We start from the raw sequence: 20,341 nt of genomic DNA on the forward strand, positions 1-20,341 counted from the left end.
ACACAACCAATATAAGCCAGTTCAGAGAGCAAACAGGTTGTTGAAGGTGGGAAGGAGAAAATCTGAGAATGGATAGAAGAAACAATGTGAGAGGATGAGGACGAGTGCGTATGTGAGGTGGGCGACGAGGAAGAGGAGGGCAAAAAAGAAGAAGAGGAGGAGGAAGAACAAAAAAATTGCAAAGAGCAAAGCAGAGTGGTAATTTCTGATCAATTTCGAGCTGTTTTCATTCATCAAAAGACAATGATTGAAAATAGGACATTTGTTGAGATTAAAAAATGCACTTCTCCCTGAGAACTATATGTTTTGAACAATGTGTTTTCTATTTTTTGGTGTTTTTGGTATCATTTGAATCACTTTGTTTATGATTTGAGAGCAGTGTTTGCAGGTAAAACTGTTTTGAGGCGAAAGTTTCATTTTGCAAGAGGAGTCTGAGGTTTTGTAAATAGTGCTTGAAGATGAGGTTTTGTGTTTAATGTTTTCAGAAAATGGAGCAAGGTTTCAGAAATTGTGTTTTAGCAATTGACAAAAACTGTAAGTATAGGGTCTATATAAGCTTTCACTTTGAAATTACAGGCGTCATTTTTACCGTACTCTCTCTCTCTCTCTCTCTCTCTCTCTCTCTCTCTCTCTCTCCTCTCACACACACACACACACACATACACACACACACACACACACACACACACACACACACACACACACACACACACATATATATATATATATATGTATTAACTTGCACAGATTAATTGTTCACCTTAAGACCTGTAATGTGTGCTAACAAAGTAAATAAGATCGAAATAAAACTTGAAGAGGGAGAAGAAATGTGTTGCACACAACACATATTATAAACACAACACATATTATAAACATATTATATGCTGTATATTATAAACTCACACATGAGTGAGTTTATAATATACAGCTATGGAAAAAATTAAGAGACCACTTAACATTGATTTCTCAATGTTAAGTGGTCTCTTAATTTTTTACAGAGCTGTATATATATATATATATATATATATATATATATATATATATATATATATATATATATATATATATATATATATATATATATATATATATATATATATATATATATATATATATATATATATATAAATATATAAATATATATATATATATATATATATATATATATATATATATATGTATATATATATGTATATGTATATATGTATATATATATGTATATATATATGTATATATATATATATATATATATATATGTATGTATATATATATATGTATATATATGTATATATATATATATATATATATATATATATATATATATATATATATATATATATATATATATATATATATATATATATATATATATATATATATACAGCTCTGTAAAAAATTAAGAGACCACTTAACATTGAGAAATCAATGTTAAGTGGTCTCTTAATTTTTTCCATAGCTGTATATTATAAACTCACTCATGCATTGTGTGCAACACATTTCTTCTCCCTCTTCAAGTTTTATTTCGATCTTATTTACTTTGTTAGCACACATTACAGGTCTTAAGGTGAACAATTAATCTGTGCAAGTTAATACACAGAAAAAAATAGTTTGCCGTGGTAATATTTAATCAAAATCTGAAAAGTAACTTCCAGTCTTTAATGGCATTCCCTTTCAGATGACGGCAGTTTTGACGTTTTAATAAAGACCTTCTGAAGAGAAGTGATGCATTAAGAAAAATATCCATATTTAAAACTTTACAAACTGTAATTTCTAACTTCCGCTAACTGTCGTACGCGCATTCACGAGAGAATGAGGTTCCAGAGTATGAAGTATACGCAGGCGTAGCGTACGTTCCGGTGATGAACGTGGAAGTGCAGAGGATAGAGCAAAACAAAACTTGGTTCTTGCAAGAACTATAACATATTCTCACCGGAGCGTCATACGTCATACGCTGGAACGCCAGTCTCTCGTAATAACAAATCCCCTTAAGGAAAGTTTTGATGTGTGGTTTCTTAATTCACATCTTTTTTTCTTTTCTTTTTTTACAGGAACTCTGAAACAACAATAGGTTATTCTTTGAGCACAAAAAGTCATAAATGAAAAAAGAGGCATTGTGCAATGCACTGTCACATTAGGCCACAAAATCTGAAAAGCCAATGTAAGGCCAACACATGATAGTCAGATCAACATTACTGACAATAGATGTCTTGTAGATCATTTAAACTATGAAAAGGTGGTCATATTTGTAACTGATAAACCATGTCCTGTGGAGGAAAATGGATCTGAACTGTTAACCTTACACCAAAGGACCTCGTTTGTAAAAATAACTGTCATGTTATCAGAGAGAGAAAAAAATCATTTAAGGGCATGTTGACAAGTTATTTTGATGTACTGGAGAAGAAAAAGAGATTGATTTCTGCCTCTTCTGCACACTGAAAATGTAGTCATGTTTTAAATCATCCTGCGTGGAATGTAGTACGATTCAATTTTTTTTTTAATCATGATTTGCTAAAGTATGCTATATTATCTTTTTCAATGTATCTATGTTTTAATAAGCTACTGAAAAATTCCTGAGCGCTTCTGATAAAAATTAAACTCCAGAGATTTAAAATCAGATACAGGTTTTACGATCTGACCACAATTTCTTTGGAAAACATCTGAAAAAGTGTCATCAGTATGGATTCCTCTCAGCTTGTTTTTCCACATGTGGGTTGCATATGGGTTGGCAGCATCTTAAAGGTATCTGGGTGCTGTGATGTTTTACCTCCCAGCAAAAGAAGCAGTGACCCTTTAAAAAAACATGTCTTCAGGCACTTTTGATGCATCAAAACAGGAAACAACATAGTAAACTTGGGAATGTGTTTTACAATTACTTGTGGACCTCAAAGAGTGCAACGTCATGACCTCCACATTTTGACCAGACAGATCATGTTTGTTTTAGAATATTGTAGAGATACACTCTAAAACAACACCGTTTATCTAAGGTAAAAATATATATATATGTATATAAAAAAAATCACTCATATAAATCTACAAACTATGCACATATTGCTTAGTGTATAGATGAAAAGACATAATGTTCTTTTGGACATCGCATGTGGTACTGAGGCCAGTGTTTATAGCTACAGCCGTGAAGTCTTTCAAGAGGATTTTCAAAAAAAAGAAGAAGAGGCGTCATCTCATAGGGCGTTTTATTAAAACCACTCACATTCTTAGTCTACGCTGTCTGACCTCTCAGGTAACTAAACAGTCTTAAGCACTACACAAAGAAGAAAATGGTTTGTTTAGATGAATTCACCAAACTAGAAACCAAAAAACGAATTCCTTCTCTTTGCATTTACATGCCAGCCATCATGGGAAAATGTGTGGCTCTGCCGCTCTAATTTTGCACACAGGAAATTGATTTGGAGGAGGACACGCGCTGTAATTGCTCAGCAGATTCCTGTTTACATAAGAACCCCACACCCAAGGACAATACTTTGCGATATCAAGCAAAATGTTCAGAAAACAATCAAAATAGCTCAAAAGCCCTGAAATAACTTCAGATTTCACACCTCATTAAAGTTGGCATGCATTACCTAAACGTAAGTTTGTGCGCCGCACCTAAAATGAAACTCGTGTTTGGAGACCTCCATGCAGGTGTGTGGGCTCTGAGCCAGCGCTGGATACCAGTGCACTAAGGTAAACCTTATGGAGTCTAAACAGGCAAAGGTTTTGTCATGGTACTTGTTCAACTTGTTTCCCACATCTTGTTTCTAAACTTTTTTTGAGTGGAAATTAGGACAGGTGTTGTCGTGTGGTCTTTTTCACTGAAAAACGAGACCAGGATCTGAAAGTGCCTCGGGCACAGAGAAGCAGTCTGTGCTAATGTACCCAAAGGAGAAAAAGGACGCAATGGCCAAGGGAGTCATATTTACTCAAAAGAGAGGGATTTGTAAAGGTGTGCAATATGAGCTAGCTGAGAAGATTTCCTGATATATCTGACTTGAAGAATGTATGTATGTCAAAGAACCATGTATATGGATGATTAATAAATTTCAGGTTTACATTCTGTTCATTAAAAAAAATTATTAAAAAAATATAGATATAGGCCTATATATATATCAGTATATTACAATGATCAGAAATTACCACCTTCCTAATATTGTGTTGGTTCCCCTTTTGCTGCCAAAATAGCCCTGAACCATCAGGGCATGGACTCCACTACCCCTTAAGGTGTGCTGTGGTATCTGGCACCAAGATGTTAGCAGCAGATCCTTTGAGTCCTGTAAGTTGCGAGGTGGGGCCTCCATGGATCAGACTTGCCTTCTTCCTATAGTGCATCCTGGTGCCATGTGTTCCCCAGGTAAGCGACGCACACGTACCTGGCTATCCATGTGGTGTAAAAGAAAACGTGATTCATTAGACCAGGCCACTTTCTTCCATTAATCTTAATGCTCTGTGGTCCAGTTCTGATGCTCACTGGCCCACTGTTGGCGCTTTAGGCGGTGGACAGGGGTCAGCATGAGCACCCGGACTGGTCTGTGGCTATGCAGCCCCATACACAACAAACTGCGATGCACTGTGTATTGACACCTTCCTATCAGAAACAGCAATAACTTCTTGAGCAATTTGAGCTACAGTAGCCTTTGCTCCCCCCGCGCATATCAATGAGCCTTGGCCGCCCATGACCCTGTCGCCGGTTCACCACTGTTCCTTCCTTTGACCACTTTTGATAGATACTGACCACTGCAGACCGGGAACACCCCAAGATCTGCAGTTTTGGAGATGCTGACCCCCTGACTCGCTCAAATCCTTATGCTTGCCCATTTTTCCTGCTTCTAACACATCAACTTTGAGGACAAAATGTTCATGTCCACCGTGATGAAGAGATACTCAGTGTTATTTACTTCACCTCATAATGTTATGCCTGATCAGTGTATTATAAAATATATTACAATTGAAAACAGTTATTTGAAATTGTAAAAATGTCTCAAATTACTACTGTTTTACTGTATTTTTTTTATTAAGGGACTTCTTTCAAAAACAAAAGAAAAAACTGGCCACAAACTTTTGAACGGTAGTTGTTAATCAAATCACTTAAGTTCCACTCATCGTCTTTTATGTTCCAGTGCATAGTGTTACCCAGTGTTCTCAGCCTGATCCCTGTCATGTCCTACCCTGTCTTGCCTTACTGTGCCTTGGTTTGTGTGTTTTCCCCTGCAGGGTATTTTTTATTTTTAAAAGCCCATAGAACTGCGTCTGCGTCTTCGCCAAATCCTTCAACCACACATCAATCCACAGGCTTTAATTAATGCCCTGACTTAAGTGTAGAGAAGGCTGGTCTTCCATTGTTTTGTAATTGGTTTTAGAAATGTAACAAAAGCGAGTTATTGCTCTGTCAACAACACTGTGTTGTTAGCATAGCAACAATTTGTTTTTGTAGGGTTCTTGGAAATAAATCAGGGTTAATAAATATTAGCTCCTTAACCTGGCGTGTTGTGGCTTGGTTGAAGCAATTAGCCTATTAATTCACTTTTAAAGTTTGTTTTCTTTCTTGAAGGTGGAATGTATTATATTTTAACTTGCACACACCCAGTTCTCCCAATAGCCTTAATATGAATGAATGTGAACCTGACAGAGACTGGTAATGTTATTACTCTCTCATACTTATATGTAAGCCTCCAGTACACACCTATTGTTTAAGGCCTTGATTAGACTTGTTTCATTCATCTTGTGCTGTTTTTGATGATGACTGGCTTTGGCAAATTTTGAATTCCACTACAGATTAACACCAACAACCACTGGAGGAGTACATGATTGTGCACATCCTTAACAAAGACAAAAGAGCAGCAAAGGGTGGTTTCAACTAAACAAAATGACATTGTGAGTCTTCTTTATTACAAAAACTTTATTAAGATCACCAATTGCTTCAAAACATTTGATCACAAAACTAAAATGGTTATGAAACTAACAGATTACATGAGAGGATGGCGATACTAGATGGTACTCATGCAATTGTCAGGATTACTCCACTATCAACTGTAACATGTTTCTTGAAATGTGGATGTTAAGTTGCAATCCATAAAATGTAATAGGAAAAGATTCGGCTTTAAACTAAGATGAGAAAAAATATTTACACAAAAAAAGTTAACAAATAACAAAATAATAGCCTAAGTATTGTAGATATTTTTGGTAGAAAAAAATTGTTCAACTGCTCAACGAGAATATCAACATATTTGGTTAATAGTGGTAAAAAAAAGAAAGAGAGAAATATTGTAAATATTGATAGTTGCTACGCTACATTTTTACTAACTTTTCAAAACAGTGAATTAATATAATTCGTGTTGCTGAAGAAAAACCTTTTTCCCTTAATGGAGGAATCTGGAGGATGTGTGAAGGAAGAAATAAGAATCATTGTTATAAAAAAGAAAAAAAAGAATAATAAGAATGTCTGATAGAACCATAAAGAAAGTTTGAAATCTATCTAGAAATGTTCAGCAATTAAAGTCCAGTTGGTTTGCAAGACTATCAGAATCCCCTCTTAAACAGAAGAGGGAGTCTTGTGTGGTACAAGAGACTCATAAGCAGAAAGCTTATGTGGATTTATGGTGCGGAGGGCTGATGGAAACGTGCAGATCACTCCTTGCTGGTGACATCATTAAGTTTCAAAGACTCTTCCCTATCTTTATTCTTCTTGTCCCGTGCCTCTCCCTCCGTGTGCCACCCCACCATCAGCTGGTACACAAGCACACCAATAATGGATCCAATGAATGGGGCGAAGATGGGCACCAAAAACCAACACTCCCTGACCCTTAAAATCAAAATCAAAATCGAAACACTCATTCATTTTTACTGACAGATGTAAAAAGTTCAAAGTGTTGCACAGTACATAATATGTTCATGTTATGGGAATTAAATGTATACACTTACGTGAAGACTTCACCACCCCAACCAGCAATGGAGGTGAAAAGACGAGGCCCGAAATCCCTAGCTGGGTTAACTGCATAACCAGAATTGAAGCCCATGGAGAGGCCAATGATGAGAACGCTGAATCCCACCGTGAAGGCCTCAAGACCTTGGGGGATCGGGTTGTTGTAGGGGTCCACAATGGCCAGGATGCAGACAATCAGAGATGCTGTGCCTATCACCTGGGAAGATGGTTATATTTACATTTTAATATTATATATATAATAAATGAATTATCCATTACGGAACCCCCTAAGGCAGGGGTGTCAATCCTGCTCCTGGAAAAGCCCACTGTCCTGTAAAGTTTAGCTCCAACCCCAAGCTAAACTCTGCAGGACAGTGGCCCTCCAGGACCGAGTTTGGACACCACTGCCCTAAGGGAACATGGTGATGGAAAAAATATATAAATTTCAATGCTTTTGCATTTGCTTGAGTTTTCCTTGCATGTTTTAACCTTCACAATGTCCCCTTAGGGGCTCTGTAATAAATAGACATTATTATTATAAATATAGATATGTCATTTCATAGTCCTACCCTGTAAATAAATCTCTAATTTAAATATTTACAAATAAAAATGTAGTCATTACAGAGCATTTGATGGTTTAGTAAAAAAGTGTATCATTCGTTTAAGTTAGTAACAAGCTGGTAAATTTGGAGTTACTGACCTGGTCAAAAAATCCATTTAAGGTGGTGAGATGCGGGCCGGGGTAAGTAGCAAAAATCCCAGCAGTGGCTTTTTCCCCAACTACAAGCAACTCGTTTGATTCTCCAGCAAACTCATACATTGCATCTAAAATCCAAAAAAAAAAAAATTAAAAGTGTTAGAAAGGAGAAACATGATAAACACTTTTGACAAGAAAGAACATTACTATGTAACATGTACCATGGTATTCAGCAAAGATAATTGCGGCACCCAAGAAGGATCCAAGTGTTTGGAACAGAAAGTACACAGGGAACTTTCTCCATTTTTCTCGTCCCAGGAGGCAGAGAGCAAATGTAACTGCTGGATTTAGATGTCCGCCTAAAGATGAAAAAAAGTTATTTCATCCAATAAGTTCATCCACAAAGAATCTCTTATAAAAAAAAAAAATCCGTCCTGTTTTTATAGCCATGCACAACAACAGCTTAAGATGCAATTTTAGAGGAGTTTGCCTACCTGACACCTGGCCGCAAACCAAGATTCCAAGGGTAGCGGCAAACCCAAAAGCAAGGTTAACAGTGAGAAATCGTCCGTGAGAACCATCACTTAGTTTCATTTGAGCCACTGCACCACAGCCAAACATCTGTGAATGATGTGAAATAAGAACATGCGTTAATTACTGTTTGAGAAACCTCACATTGTTTCAAGCGTTCAGCACTATGAAGATTCATTTCTAAGAGTAGGCCTTTCACAGCATTTAAATTGTGAGACACAACCTATACTTTAAACTGGTGATGAGAATAGCAGGTTGCAGATTCAAACTCTGCTAAAAATAAAATAAGTATTCCCTTTTGTTGAAACGCTACAAATCCATAGTGACTTTGGGGTGCACATTTTCACATAGAACATCTCAGACAGGTCATTACAAGTCCCTTCTGACAAAGAGCAATTACAAGTTGCTGTTCAGACTTGTGGCTGAAGTTTTCATTTTACAGGTCACGTCAGTGTGAACTTAAAAATACCTGTGGCATTATATCGAATTATCAGACTCACGCTATGGCTTTGCTAAAGTCATGTAATTGTCAGGGAGCATTGAAGAGCTTTCGTGAGTTTTAATCTCAGCAACAATGTCAACACAAGCCTAAAAATGGCATTTCACAAAACCAATTTATCACCTAAGCATGGCCCCAAAAGTATTTCAGTAGGAATGAGCGCAACATGCTAATACATTTACTTGTTATTCATTTTATTTTACATTTCCCCCCCACAGTATTGTGTGACCAAAGACAAATGGTTCCTGTTTCTGCTCTGAGAAGAATATTCGCTGATAAAGTCAATATCACGACACTGACCTTCACAGACAAAGACTCTGTTCAAAGAAGCTTTTACCACACAGTAAACATCACACCTGTTGAGTGTTCCAGTTGTCGCATGACCTCTCTATTCAAGTATCATCTCTCGTATAACCCGGGCCACACACCTTAAAAGCAAACTATGAGTGTACTTTTTGAAATGAGTTTTTACTAAAGTGCTCGTAAAAATCACATAATTGTCCTGAGAGCATTTTGTAGCAGCAGTTTGTTGTCAATATGCTCTTTAACAAGCGTCATATTTCATACCTCTCTTGTGACAGTCATGCACACACACCCCGGCCCACTTACAGCGGCGGTTTCTTTTATGTAGTCTGCCGCGTGTGGTGTATTTATCAGATATCCTGTTTAACACCATTTTTTAAAACATTTCTGTCTTGAACTGTCAACTGTCTTGAAAATTGTGGGTCTATCAGGTAATCATTTTTTTCGTCCTGGTGAATATCTAAATATCTAAACACTAAATACATTTGCATTAACATCAAACCTTTCCAAAATATAGATTTTACATGTTTAGGATAAGAAAAAATTGACAAAAGTATATTTCAAAATTAATTTGGTGTAGCAAATGCACTCTGGTGATATTGGCTTGATGCCTTAAGATGATTAATTAAACCTCAACTACTGTTATTTCTCATGTGTGGATTGTGGTATTATCATGGTAGTGATGAGACACATGCTATTCATCGAAAGCTTTGGTATGCATGCTGCATTACTAAATGCTTATGTGCACTGTTTGTCACAGGAAAAAATCACAACTAAATTAGAGAGGTTTATCATGTATATCAAGAGCATGCTTTTTCTCACGAACAGGACTAAGATTCGATCTACCCTTCTTCCTTATCCATTTGCAAATTACTTCCTTTAAGCATAGTTCCTCAGAGCATAATTAATATGCATACTTTGAATAAAAGACAATGCAGTAAACTTCCTTCATAGGTTGTGTGTGTGTGTGTGTGACTTTTCATTTTGAACAGGATTTTCATTTTTGGGTACTTTTTGAACTATCCATTGGAATGTAAGATCTGTGTTCCAGACTCCACACCACTGTGTGCACAATAGTACAGATTTAAATGCGAATTTGCATGAATACGACTAATTTAATTGATTATGGAAAATGTGAGTTCTTGCATGTGACAAACTACCCATTACAGCCTGACTTTGTCATCAATCTGAGTGAGAAGAAGAGCAAGAGTGTGTAATTGTGCAATTCCACAGCTGATGCTCTACTGTAACATTACACTACAAAATAAAACTTATTTCTGACTTTTATTACAGATTGAGACAATTTTTTTTTTGTTTCAGACCATATGACAAACTACTGACCTACGCTTTGATGCTATCGAAATTATAATTAAGGAGAAATACCCACCACCAGGATGAGAGTTCCCAAGCATTCAGCCAATCCCTGGCGCAGCAGCTTGTTGCGGATATGGAAAGTGTTTGAAAGCTTATCCAGAATAGATTTCTGCCAACCCATCTTTCAGCCGGGTGCAGATGTCTTCCTTTGACTGTTTGGGGAAAAAAAACCTGTATGTCCCTCAGAGAAGTATACTTATGTGAAGGCCAGGGCTCTGCTCTTATAGGCACGATGGACCAGGACCAGCCCTTCACGCTTCAGCCTGCCCCCTTACACTTCTTCATGTTACACACACACAGTCACCTATACACCACATCAACCTCCCTCGAACCCTCCCTGTATTATTAACTTATGCACTCACACCCCTTCACACTGCATTCCTGTGCTGTTCCTCTCTATTATAGAACAGGTTCTTTTATTTTACCTCTTCCCTTTCTCTCACATTGTTGTATTTTTTGAAACCTTCTGAAACTTCATCACCCACTATTATGGCTTTTGGTTTAAAAGTGGGCCTATCTGTTATTACATTTTAAAAATATATTTGGCTAATCTCTAAAGGGCCAGTGGTAGGAGAAGAGTTTCATTTTGAGTTAACAAAGCATGACTAAGGCTTTGGCTCCAGGAATAGGCAGGGTCACTTGCTTAGTAGTATATGATTCATAAAAAAATCTCTTACCAATGGTGCTGATTAGGCACTAAATTAATCTAAACACATCATTATATTAAAAAAGCAAACATGGATATTTTATTATGAATTGACAAGGTAATAACAGTAGCTATTAGTTTAACATGGTAATGCATCCAGAGGACCCCAACTGAGTCCTGAATCAAGTCTGAAGTCTCAAAAGCCGAGTAAGTTACGCGATTCAAATCACTAACTCAAGTGTCCATCTCTTCCTCTTCAGGTGTGTTTATTTGGGATTGGAGCAAACTCTGCAGCTTCTCTAAATATTGAGCTGTTTACACTGTCATATACAAAAAAAAAGAACCTGCACAGCGACAGGAAATAAAAATGAACCCAAAAAACCTGGCTACCTTAACTTACCTTACACAACACGGAAGATGGACTTGCGCAATGCGCACTGCAACGGACACAATATGACGTCACACTCTGCGCGTATGTGTAAAAAAAAAAAACGTAATTCAACATATAAATGACAAAAGAGTGTTTATTACGAATAAATTACTAAATGCTAAAATTTAATAAATGTAAATGAACAAATATTTGTGTTGCATTTACAATCCTGTCCCAGCACCCTTGGCTGGGTGTGGCTGTTTTGAAATGTAAACGAAATTTAAAAAGCATACAGTCGGCTTGTTTTAAGCACGGAACACACTTCAATCCGAGTTCCCACACGAACATATTAAGTATTCAGTCCATTTTATCACGAAATTCAAACGATAAATGTCGTTTTGACGCTCTTTAATGTGGCGTGACTGATCACAGATTACAGTTCAAGAGGCCGCGCAACGCGCGCGCGTGAACGCGATCATCTGTGAACGCGATCGATCATCTCTTCCTAAAGAATTAACACAAATGAACATCTGAAGGTGTGTTGAGGATACATTACAACTTACTGTGTCGCATATCATATATGGTGTAATCGCTCAATCAGTGTTTCGGCGGAAAGACCTCAATATAACTGCTTGTAAAATAATAATAACATGTCACATTTAGGCCTACCTCAGAAGTCATTCAGTGTCCACAGAATTTTATTCACTGGAGAAATCAACTCTTTCACTAAATATATGCATTACATTAGCCTATATAGCCTATTCACAGAGCTGCCAACTTTTCGAAAAATCTTGGAGTGAGATTTGGTGGGGCCAACCAAAATTTTGTCGCCGTACAAAGCAAAAAAATTTTCAGGGTTATTGGGAAACTTTTTTCCCAGTCATTTCAATGGCAAAGTTTTTCTATTTGGAAAAAATAAATCTGTAAGTTACTTATTTTAATAATTTTATTTCACATCCTGCCCACTGATGTCCTAAAAGCAATGTTGCTATTGAAATACAGTGAATGTAATGTAGGCTATGCAATACATTGTGCAAAAAGGGGGTTTATACGGTGGCCAAAAACAAAATTAATAATTTTGAAAAAGCATTAGAATAGCCTACTTGATTACCCCATAATGGTCACTTTCATAAAAATATATTTAGGCCTACTTGTGGGTTTAAAATTCCACATATGGCACATTTACTGTCCAACAACAAATATTTTAGAAATGTGTATATTTTAGTCAGAATTATTGAGCTATTTGCAGGTGGCGGCGCTCGATCACGGAATCTTGAATTTTAGCGGAGATTCACTTGCAGAAGCTCGTCCTCTCCAGACAGCAAAATTGACATATTTGCACGACTTTCTAACATTTACAGATGGAGAATATAATGTGAAATGTAAGTTATGCCGCCAGGAAAGCACCACATCTCACCACAAACACCGCAAGTAGGCTACCGGTATTTGTGAAGATATCTGTCAGCCTATCTCTCAGAGCATCTGAAAGGGCAAGCTGCTTTAAACTAGGCTACATGTGAAATATCTTACCAGTTATTTTGAATCCCTCAATATAAACATGTGTCATGTTTAGGACAAATTGTAACATTTCAAGCTTTCTATAGGCCTACTTCTCATGTCTGTGAGGCAAGTAGGCTAGCTGCTGAGTTTGGGTTTATTTGAGACGCGCTCCAGTTCATCTGCAAAGTGAACACTGATTAAAATTAAGATAGGCTACAATTTATACAAAACGAAATTAACTTTAAATAAATTAAAAATAATTTCTGACCCTATGTCTTTGACTTTGTCTATGCACTTTTCATAATAGCCTGGATGAAATTTAAAATAGCACTGGCTAATATTTAAACATAAATATTAAACAAAATAGCTACATTTAATAGCTACAACAAATACAGGCAAATTTCATGTCAGAACTGGGTTTGAGCGAACGTTGTTTTACTGGTGAGCACGCAGTTCATGAGTGGAGCATTCGCTTGGGCCGTGAGATTTGAGCTGAGCGTCACACCGCCCCGCTTCCGGAATGTAGCTTTTGGTCGCACTACGCCGCCGTAGCCTATTTATTTGCACATTTATCTTGAACCCCCAAACTGAAAGCATAACTTCCATAGTCGATAACGAGTAGCTGGTAACTGGTAGATCTATAAACTCATCTTTCAGGCATTTGACCGACCAGGTTGACACTTCAGCGTGAGAAATCAGGGGTGTGAGCGTGTGAAACCATTAAAATGCGTGTGTCTCACGGCCAATGCGTGAGAGTTGGCAGCTCTATATTCTACTTGATGTCTTGATTATTTCATGTATGTTTAAATAAACTGTCATGAAAATGACAGACACTGTGTATAAATGATTATATTTCAATTGGAGAAAAAAACTATTTTATAATTAGATTTAGAAGGTATTGCAAAAACTGCCGTATGTGAAGTTTACGGTCTATGGTTTGCATACAATGTGTTATTTGAGTGTTGATTATTATACCTAAAAATAAATGAATTTAGGCTAATAGTTTGGGCTCTGTTGTTAACCTTTAATATTAATGTGCAAGTAAGGGCTCCCAATATAGTTTACAGCAATATCTTCAATAAACTTTTAGTTATAATTTAATTAATTTAAGGACAGACACTTTTTTTTCAGTAAACCAATAAAAATAAATAAAAAGCCATTTTGTAAAACTGCTGTACCGAACCGAACCGACTTCAAAACCGAGGTATGTAGCTATGTAGCCTAGTTGAATACATAGGAGTGTATGTAGTTGTGGCTTTTTCGTTATGTTGTGGCTTGTTTCCATTGTTTTGTGGCTTTATTTCGTTGTGTTGTGCACTAACTGGGCCACTGTAGAGATGGCTTTATGACAAGATCAAAGCTAAAAGATGACAGTACAATTGTTGCAGCTTAAACTGAGGCTCACCAACACCTCAAAAAGAAAGATTCACCACTTTTCTTTTCAAGAGACCCCTTTGACAGGTCGGTTATGTCATATACCCCATTAGCCTAGCCTATAGACACTTCTGTTCAAAATTGTGAACAGTAAAACAGTAATATTGCAAAATATTAAAACAATTTAAAATTAATGTTTTGTACAGGGGTACATTTGAAACACCTCAAATAACTTGCCTGCCCCATATATATGTATATGTAGATGCCTCATTCGACCGCTCCAGGCACGTCGACGCACCACCATTTCAGAACAGTCAATTGAGAATGAGGAGTTACGTCACAATGTTTTCACTCCGTGTTGCATTTCGGGAAGGTGCCGCCATATTGGGAGGATACGCTATCGGTTGCCATGGTTATTTCGACAGTGAGAACGAGAGAACAGCTTGAGATTTGTTTGCATTTTTGAGATACAGCTCAGTTTCTTGGGGAGAAATGGAGAAGGGGGAAGCGAAAGGAAAGGTACTCTATTAGGAGAGACTAAATAACACAGCCAAACAGCATTATTTAGAGAAACTGCTTGACATCAACAACATCGACCCGTACGACCTGCCAGCTACAGAATGACGCTACCACCTCTCACACACCCAGACATCATCAGTTACCTGGTTAATAGTATCAGCATTCAGAAGCTTTAAGTCATTAGAAGTCATAACATGTTATTTAGTCTCTCCCGATATAGCACCTTTCCTTTCGCTTCCCCCTTCTCCATTTCTCCCCCAGAAACTGTGGCGTATTAGTTTAGCAATTATAAAGTTTATCACAAAAACACGTAGGCTAACATTTGTTAGTTAAGTCTTCACGGTTCTTGAATTCCAGACACAGTATTCAAGGACTGGAAAGTATGTGAAAACAAACATTGGTCTTTGAAAGTGTTTAAATTAAACTAAATTTAAGAGTAGTTAAAGAATAGAAACCGACATCTGTTCCATAAGCGCGCCCTACTGTCAGAGAGTGAAATTTCATTTTTATTCAGTGGTTGTTGTTCACACACTAATGCAAAAGATGGACCATGACGACCCCTATTTTTACACAGCTTACACGCAGTGTTGTAAATCTATGTGCATTCAAATGATGTAGAATAATAAGCTATCTAGAATATTATATATAATCATATTTTAAAAAAATGTATAATAATTTAGCATTTTGTCTCCTAAATGATCATTTCCCTGTTCTTAAAAATGGTTTAAATTCAGTAATGTGATGTTCATAATTTTATAAAGTTTTTTTTATATAACGCTTGCAAAACAGGATGTTTTTTGAGAATTGAAGCTTTCAAATAATACCTAGTTTATGATGATTAAACATGGTTGGAAATGAATAAATAGGCTATATTGATGTTTATTAAACACATTACTAATTTATTACTATTTTTTATAAGAAATTTATTTTGATGGCTCTTTGGTTGATGGTTTATGATTTTTATAATGAGTTCACTGCTTTCATTTAAAGCTGAGCAATGTGTCTGTAGGGTTCTTTCTGATGATCAATAATATTAATGATGTTAAGATAATGTTAAGATCTTTAACCAATACCATTTATGATAAACTAAATCCTATAAAATCATCTGCTTCAGTCTATTGCAGATATAGACATTCATACATGCAAAGCATGCATGCTTTTGAATGTTCATAAAGCGTGTTCGTGACCGGCTTTGACCGTTCGAAAATGGCAGAAGGTGTGGGAAATTTGAAGTAGCTATATTCGCTTCTCCAGTCCAAAGGTACGTTTTTCATTTCACAACGTCCCTTCCACATTGAATAGCTTCTCATCCTTTTACATGACTGTTAAAGTTAACTTACAACTGTTGAATTCTCATTTTTAAAGGTATTTTACATTTGCAATGAATTGGTTAGGCAGCTTTACAGCATTACGGATGGGTGTCTCATCTGTACTCGGTTACTGTTCCAACTGTACCCGACATGGGTACAGTTGGAACGAAAAAGCTTCTTGTGTTTATGAGCTCATTGTGTTTTCAGCATCATTACTCCAGTCTTCAGTGTCACATGATCCTTCAGAAATCATTCTAATATGCTGGTTCGTTGATCAAGAAACATTTCGTAATATATTTTATTTAATTTTGGACATGGATGTGATGCTTAACTCTTTCCCCTCCAATGTTTCTGTTATTTGTGAGAAAATGCTTCCCTGCCAAACACAAAATTTTCTGTGTTTTCACTGTTAGACGCAAGGGGGCGCTATTACGCATCTTCTGAATGAGTACAGAATCCCCAGATCAAAACACAGAAGAAGAAGATGGAAAAAAAACAAGCGATTGTATGTAAGCAGTTGCATATGTAAAATAACATGATCTCAACATTAAACATCATATAAATCAAAACGATCTAATGTTACTGAATGAAATGTCAACCCAGAACCAGCTCTAGGACTGTGCGAGCTTTAGGGGTGTTGATGGACTCGATCTACTCCTGTGTTTGATCCTCACTCTGAATCTGATATGGATGTAGTCTTTGACAAAAACGTGATTTTCTCGGCTTTTTGTTCAAAATGTTGCTTTTTTTTTAATGAAACTTACCCATATTTAAGTGTTGATAAAAAAGGAATGCATGAAGCTAGAATAAAATTCTATGGGCCATTACATTTTTGTGAAAATGATCAAAAACCCTGGCGGTGGCTGGCAACTTTTTTTTTAAAACGCTGGCAGGGAAAGAGTTAATATTTCTATGGAAACTGATAATCTTTTCCCAGGATTCTTTGATGAATAGAAAGTACAAAATAACAGCATTCCTTTGACATAGAAATCCTTTGTAACATTATGCTGAAGAACAATGGCTGAATTAAATTATTAATTTATTAAAAAAATTCTTAGGCTACTGACCCCAAACTTTTGAACAGTAGCATATATTTAGCCTACCGATGTATACCAGCGATTAGCTTTTTGCTTAAATAACATGGAATTATTGGTTACACGTTATTGTGAATGTTTACCAAAGATCATTTTTTAGATCATGTTTCAGCCTTCTAAAGAAAAATGTTTCCTGTAGTTCAGTAAATACCAGCCAAAACCAGTCAACATGGACTAAGCTCTCATTGACTCAAATGCAGTTGTAATACTGAAACGGATAGATGTCCTGTTATGTAAAACATTGTCTCTGACTAACCGATCATATCTGGATGGGTTTCTGCCAGGACATTGCGAAATCTTGTGATATTTCTACAAAAAGTTACTATGAACCAAAAATAGGCTTTTAGCATTACTCATCAGACTTCATAGTAAACAATGAGCACATCCACACTCACAACTGAATTATGTGTGAAAAATGATGATGATTGACTGATGGTTGATGAGGTCTGGATCAGCTACACTATACAGAAATGTGTGATTTTTACACACACACAACAAAATATTTTATATATTATATATTATTTTAGAAATTTCAGCTGCTGAATTAGCAAGGGCACACTGCTAAAATATGTTTTGTATACATATACTGTTTTGATGTGCATTTATTAAACACAATTGGCTCATTTACTTTATGGTAATTTTAAAAATACATTTCATTCTGTCCTGTGTGACTTCTGGTGCTAACTTGTTTCATAAACTCGTTGTATAAACAATAAGATAAGGCTAGATTGCTGCATTATTTAAAAAAAAATGTTTTTAATACAAACAAATGTGATTATCTCTTAATTTCTACTACTAGTTATAACATGAAATAAACATGGTTAAGGCATGTTGAAAGATTACTGAAACTGAAACAATTTACACCCAATCTGCATATATTTGAATAAATCTCCTAATTCTGTAAAAAAAAGAAGAAAGAGGAAAAAAATAAAAATTTTCAACATATTCACAACACATTGGCTGAGAGTCAAGATGAGTCATCCTTGGGTCTGTAAAGTTTGGAAATCCCTAGATGAAAATGTGAGATAAATGTTGAGGGACTGGGCAATGTCACATTACATTAATGTTAAACAACCTCCTCTGTTTGTCGAATTATGACACAGAAGTTCTGCTGCAAACTGATATACAATATTGACACAAGACACGAGATTAACTGCTTGTTTACGGAATTGAGCTTTAAAGGAACACTCCACTTTTTTTAAAATAGTCCATTAGAGTTAAACAGTGGAGTTTTACCGTTTTTGAATCCATTCAGCCGATCTTTCTATCTGGCGGTAGCACTTTTGAAATCATTGAATCGGATTAGACTATTAGCATCGCGCTCAAAAATGACCAAAGACTTTCAATATTTTTCCTATTTAAAACTTGACTCTTCTGTAGTTACATCTTGTACTAAGACCAACAGAAAAAGAAAAGTTGTGATTTTCTAGGCTGATAAGGCTAGGAACTATTCTCTCATTCCTGCGTAATAATCAAGGAAGTGTGCTGCCAGACCATGAGTGCAGCGGCACAAAGATATCAGCGCCTGAAAGTAGTTCCCAACTAGGTAACTTCCAATGTGACTGGCACTAAGTTTGTAACAAGTGAGTGATGTAGATGACTGCTGCGCTTGTGATGGAGCGCATGTTAACAAATGCCTAGTTCAGACTGCACGATTTTAGCCCCGATTTTGACTCGCCGACAGGTTTTGCGAAATCGCGACAAATGCCCGAAATCATTGGCAAATCGGTGCTCGTGCTCGTGAGTGACAATCACGCAGTGTGAATTATCAAAGACGCGATCAGAAAGAATCACAGATGAGTCGCCGATGGCCGTGAGATATTTGGCATGCTAAATATCTGGACCTGTCGGCGATTCAAACTCCTGCTGTGTGAACTGTTTTCTGACTGAAAAATACATCGGCGATGACCGACAGCCAATGAGAGAGTGAGATACAGGGCAGCGGGAGGTTCAGGGAGGAGTTATAGACCAGAATATCAGTATTTTAATAGATATATTTACAATTATATCAAACAGAAACAATGCACAAATATTTGCTTGACCAGCCGCAACAGTAGTAGATTGCAAAACTATTTATTTACCTCAACTCTCTTTGCAGAACACAATCATTGCTCCCTGTGTCTCTCCAACCATTTCCTCCGCCATAATCTTTTTTTCTTTTTCTCTCTTTTGCTGCAAATCAGCGCACAGACAATTTGGACCGCAAGTTTCTGCACTGCAGTCTATATTTTTAATAACAATTCCAGTCTCGCACGAGAACTCCGGTCTGACGCACGTGTGATCTCGCGTTGTTTCCTTCTCACTTCTCGCGTGTGTTTTGTTGTGAAACGTAATTTGCGGACGGGACAGAGCTGTCGGTGATTCTTCCTCTTGTACAATCATGCAGTGTGAAACCCCCTGTCGCCGATCCATCGTGCAGTGTGAACACAGCAGTGACTGAATGCTACCCCAGATAGTCATGCAGTGTGAAAAGAGCAGTGATCCGACGAGTTTGAAAATCGTGCAGTCTGAACTACCGGTAGGCATAAGTGACAGAGAGAACACGCAGAGAACCCTCCCCGTACGCATTCTCTCGGGTCACATAGTACGTTATTCAAAATCAAAAGATCGGAAGACCGAATCCATGTTGCACGTTGCGCATTCGGACATTTTTTTTCCTTGAATTAACGCTGGGTGTGAATTGCGCTCAAAAAACGTTGACTCTTCTCTGACTCACCAGTTCGAATCTGCTCTCCTCCTCCCTTCTGCCCCAGTCTGTTCAGCCACATTTTCTTGCCTTTCACGTTCCAAAAGCTCATCTTCAGTGTATTCCGGTTCAAATAGATACGGTTCAAGATCTGCACCAAAGTAAATATCTTCTGAATCGTCTCTCCCCAAATGTCTCCATGGTTACAAGGCACGCTCCCTGTGCAAGCAGGTTGTCACGTTGGTTATGTTAACGGAAGTTAGCCTATTTTCAGGCGCTGCATAATATCATTGCGCCGCTGCACTCATGGTCTGGCAGCACACTTCCTTGATTATTAAGCAGGAATGAGAGAATAGTTCCTGTCATATCAGCCTAGAAAATCACAACTTTTCTTTTTCTGTTGGTCTTAGTACACGATGTAACTACAGAAGAGTCAAGTTTTAAATAGGAAAAATATTGAAAGTCTTTGGTCATTTTTGAGCGCGATGCTAATGGTCTAATCCGATTCAATGATGTATGCTAAGC

General features: G+C 36.9%; 1 protein-coding gene across 3 annotated transcripts; it reads right to left on the bottom strand.

Moving 5' to 3' along the window:
- Window positions 1-5,840: 5,840 nt before the first annotated feature.
- aqp3a (aquaporin 3a) lies at window positions 5,841-10,705 on the bottom strand. 3 transcript variants are annotated; one of them, XM_079814466.1, is made up of 6 exons: window positions 10,331-10,705; window positions 8,105-8,231; window positions 7,832-7,969; window positions 7,614-7,738; window positions 6,913-7,130; window positions 5,841-6,793 (listed from the first exon to the last, which is right to left on the bottom strand). In XM_079814466.1, exons 1-6 carry the CDS (start codon window positions 10,436-10,438, stop codon window positions 6,619-6,621), a joined length of 891 nt encoding a protein of 296 aa, XP_079670592.1. In that variant the 5' UTR covers window positions 10,439-10,705; the 3' UTR covers window positions 5,841-6,618. The 3 variants fall into 3 exon arrangements, with proteins under 3 accessions (XP_079670592.1, XP_079670594.1, XP_079670593.1); XM_079814468.1 differs by lacking the exon at window positions 10,331-10,705 and adding an exon at window positions 8,997-9,196; XM_079814467.1 differs by lacking the exon at window positions 10,331-10,705 and adding an exon at window positions 8,365-8,528.
- Between the last annotated feature and the right edge of the window lie 9,636 nt (window positions 10,706-20,341).

This window comes from Gobio gobio (genome assembly GCF_949357685.1).
Source record: "Gobio gobio genome assembly, chromosome: 4".
Lineage (NCBI taxonomy): Eukaryota > Metazoa > Chordata > Actinopteri > Cypriniformes > Gobionidae > Gobio > Gobio gobio.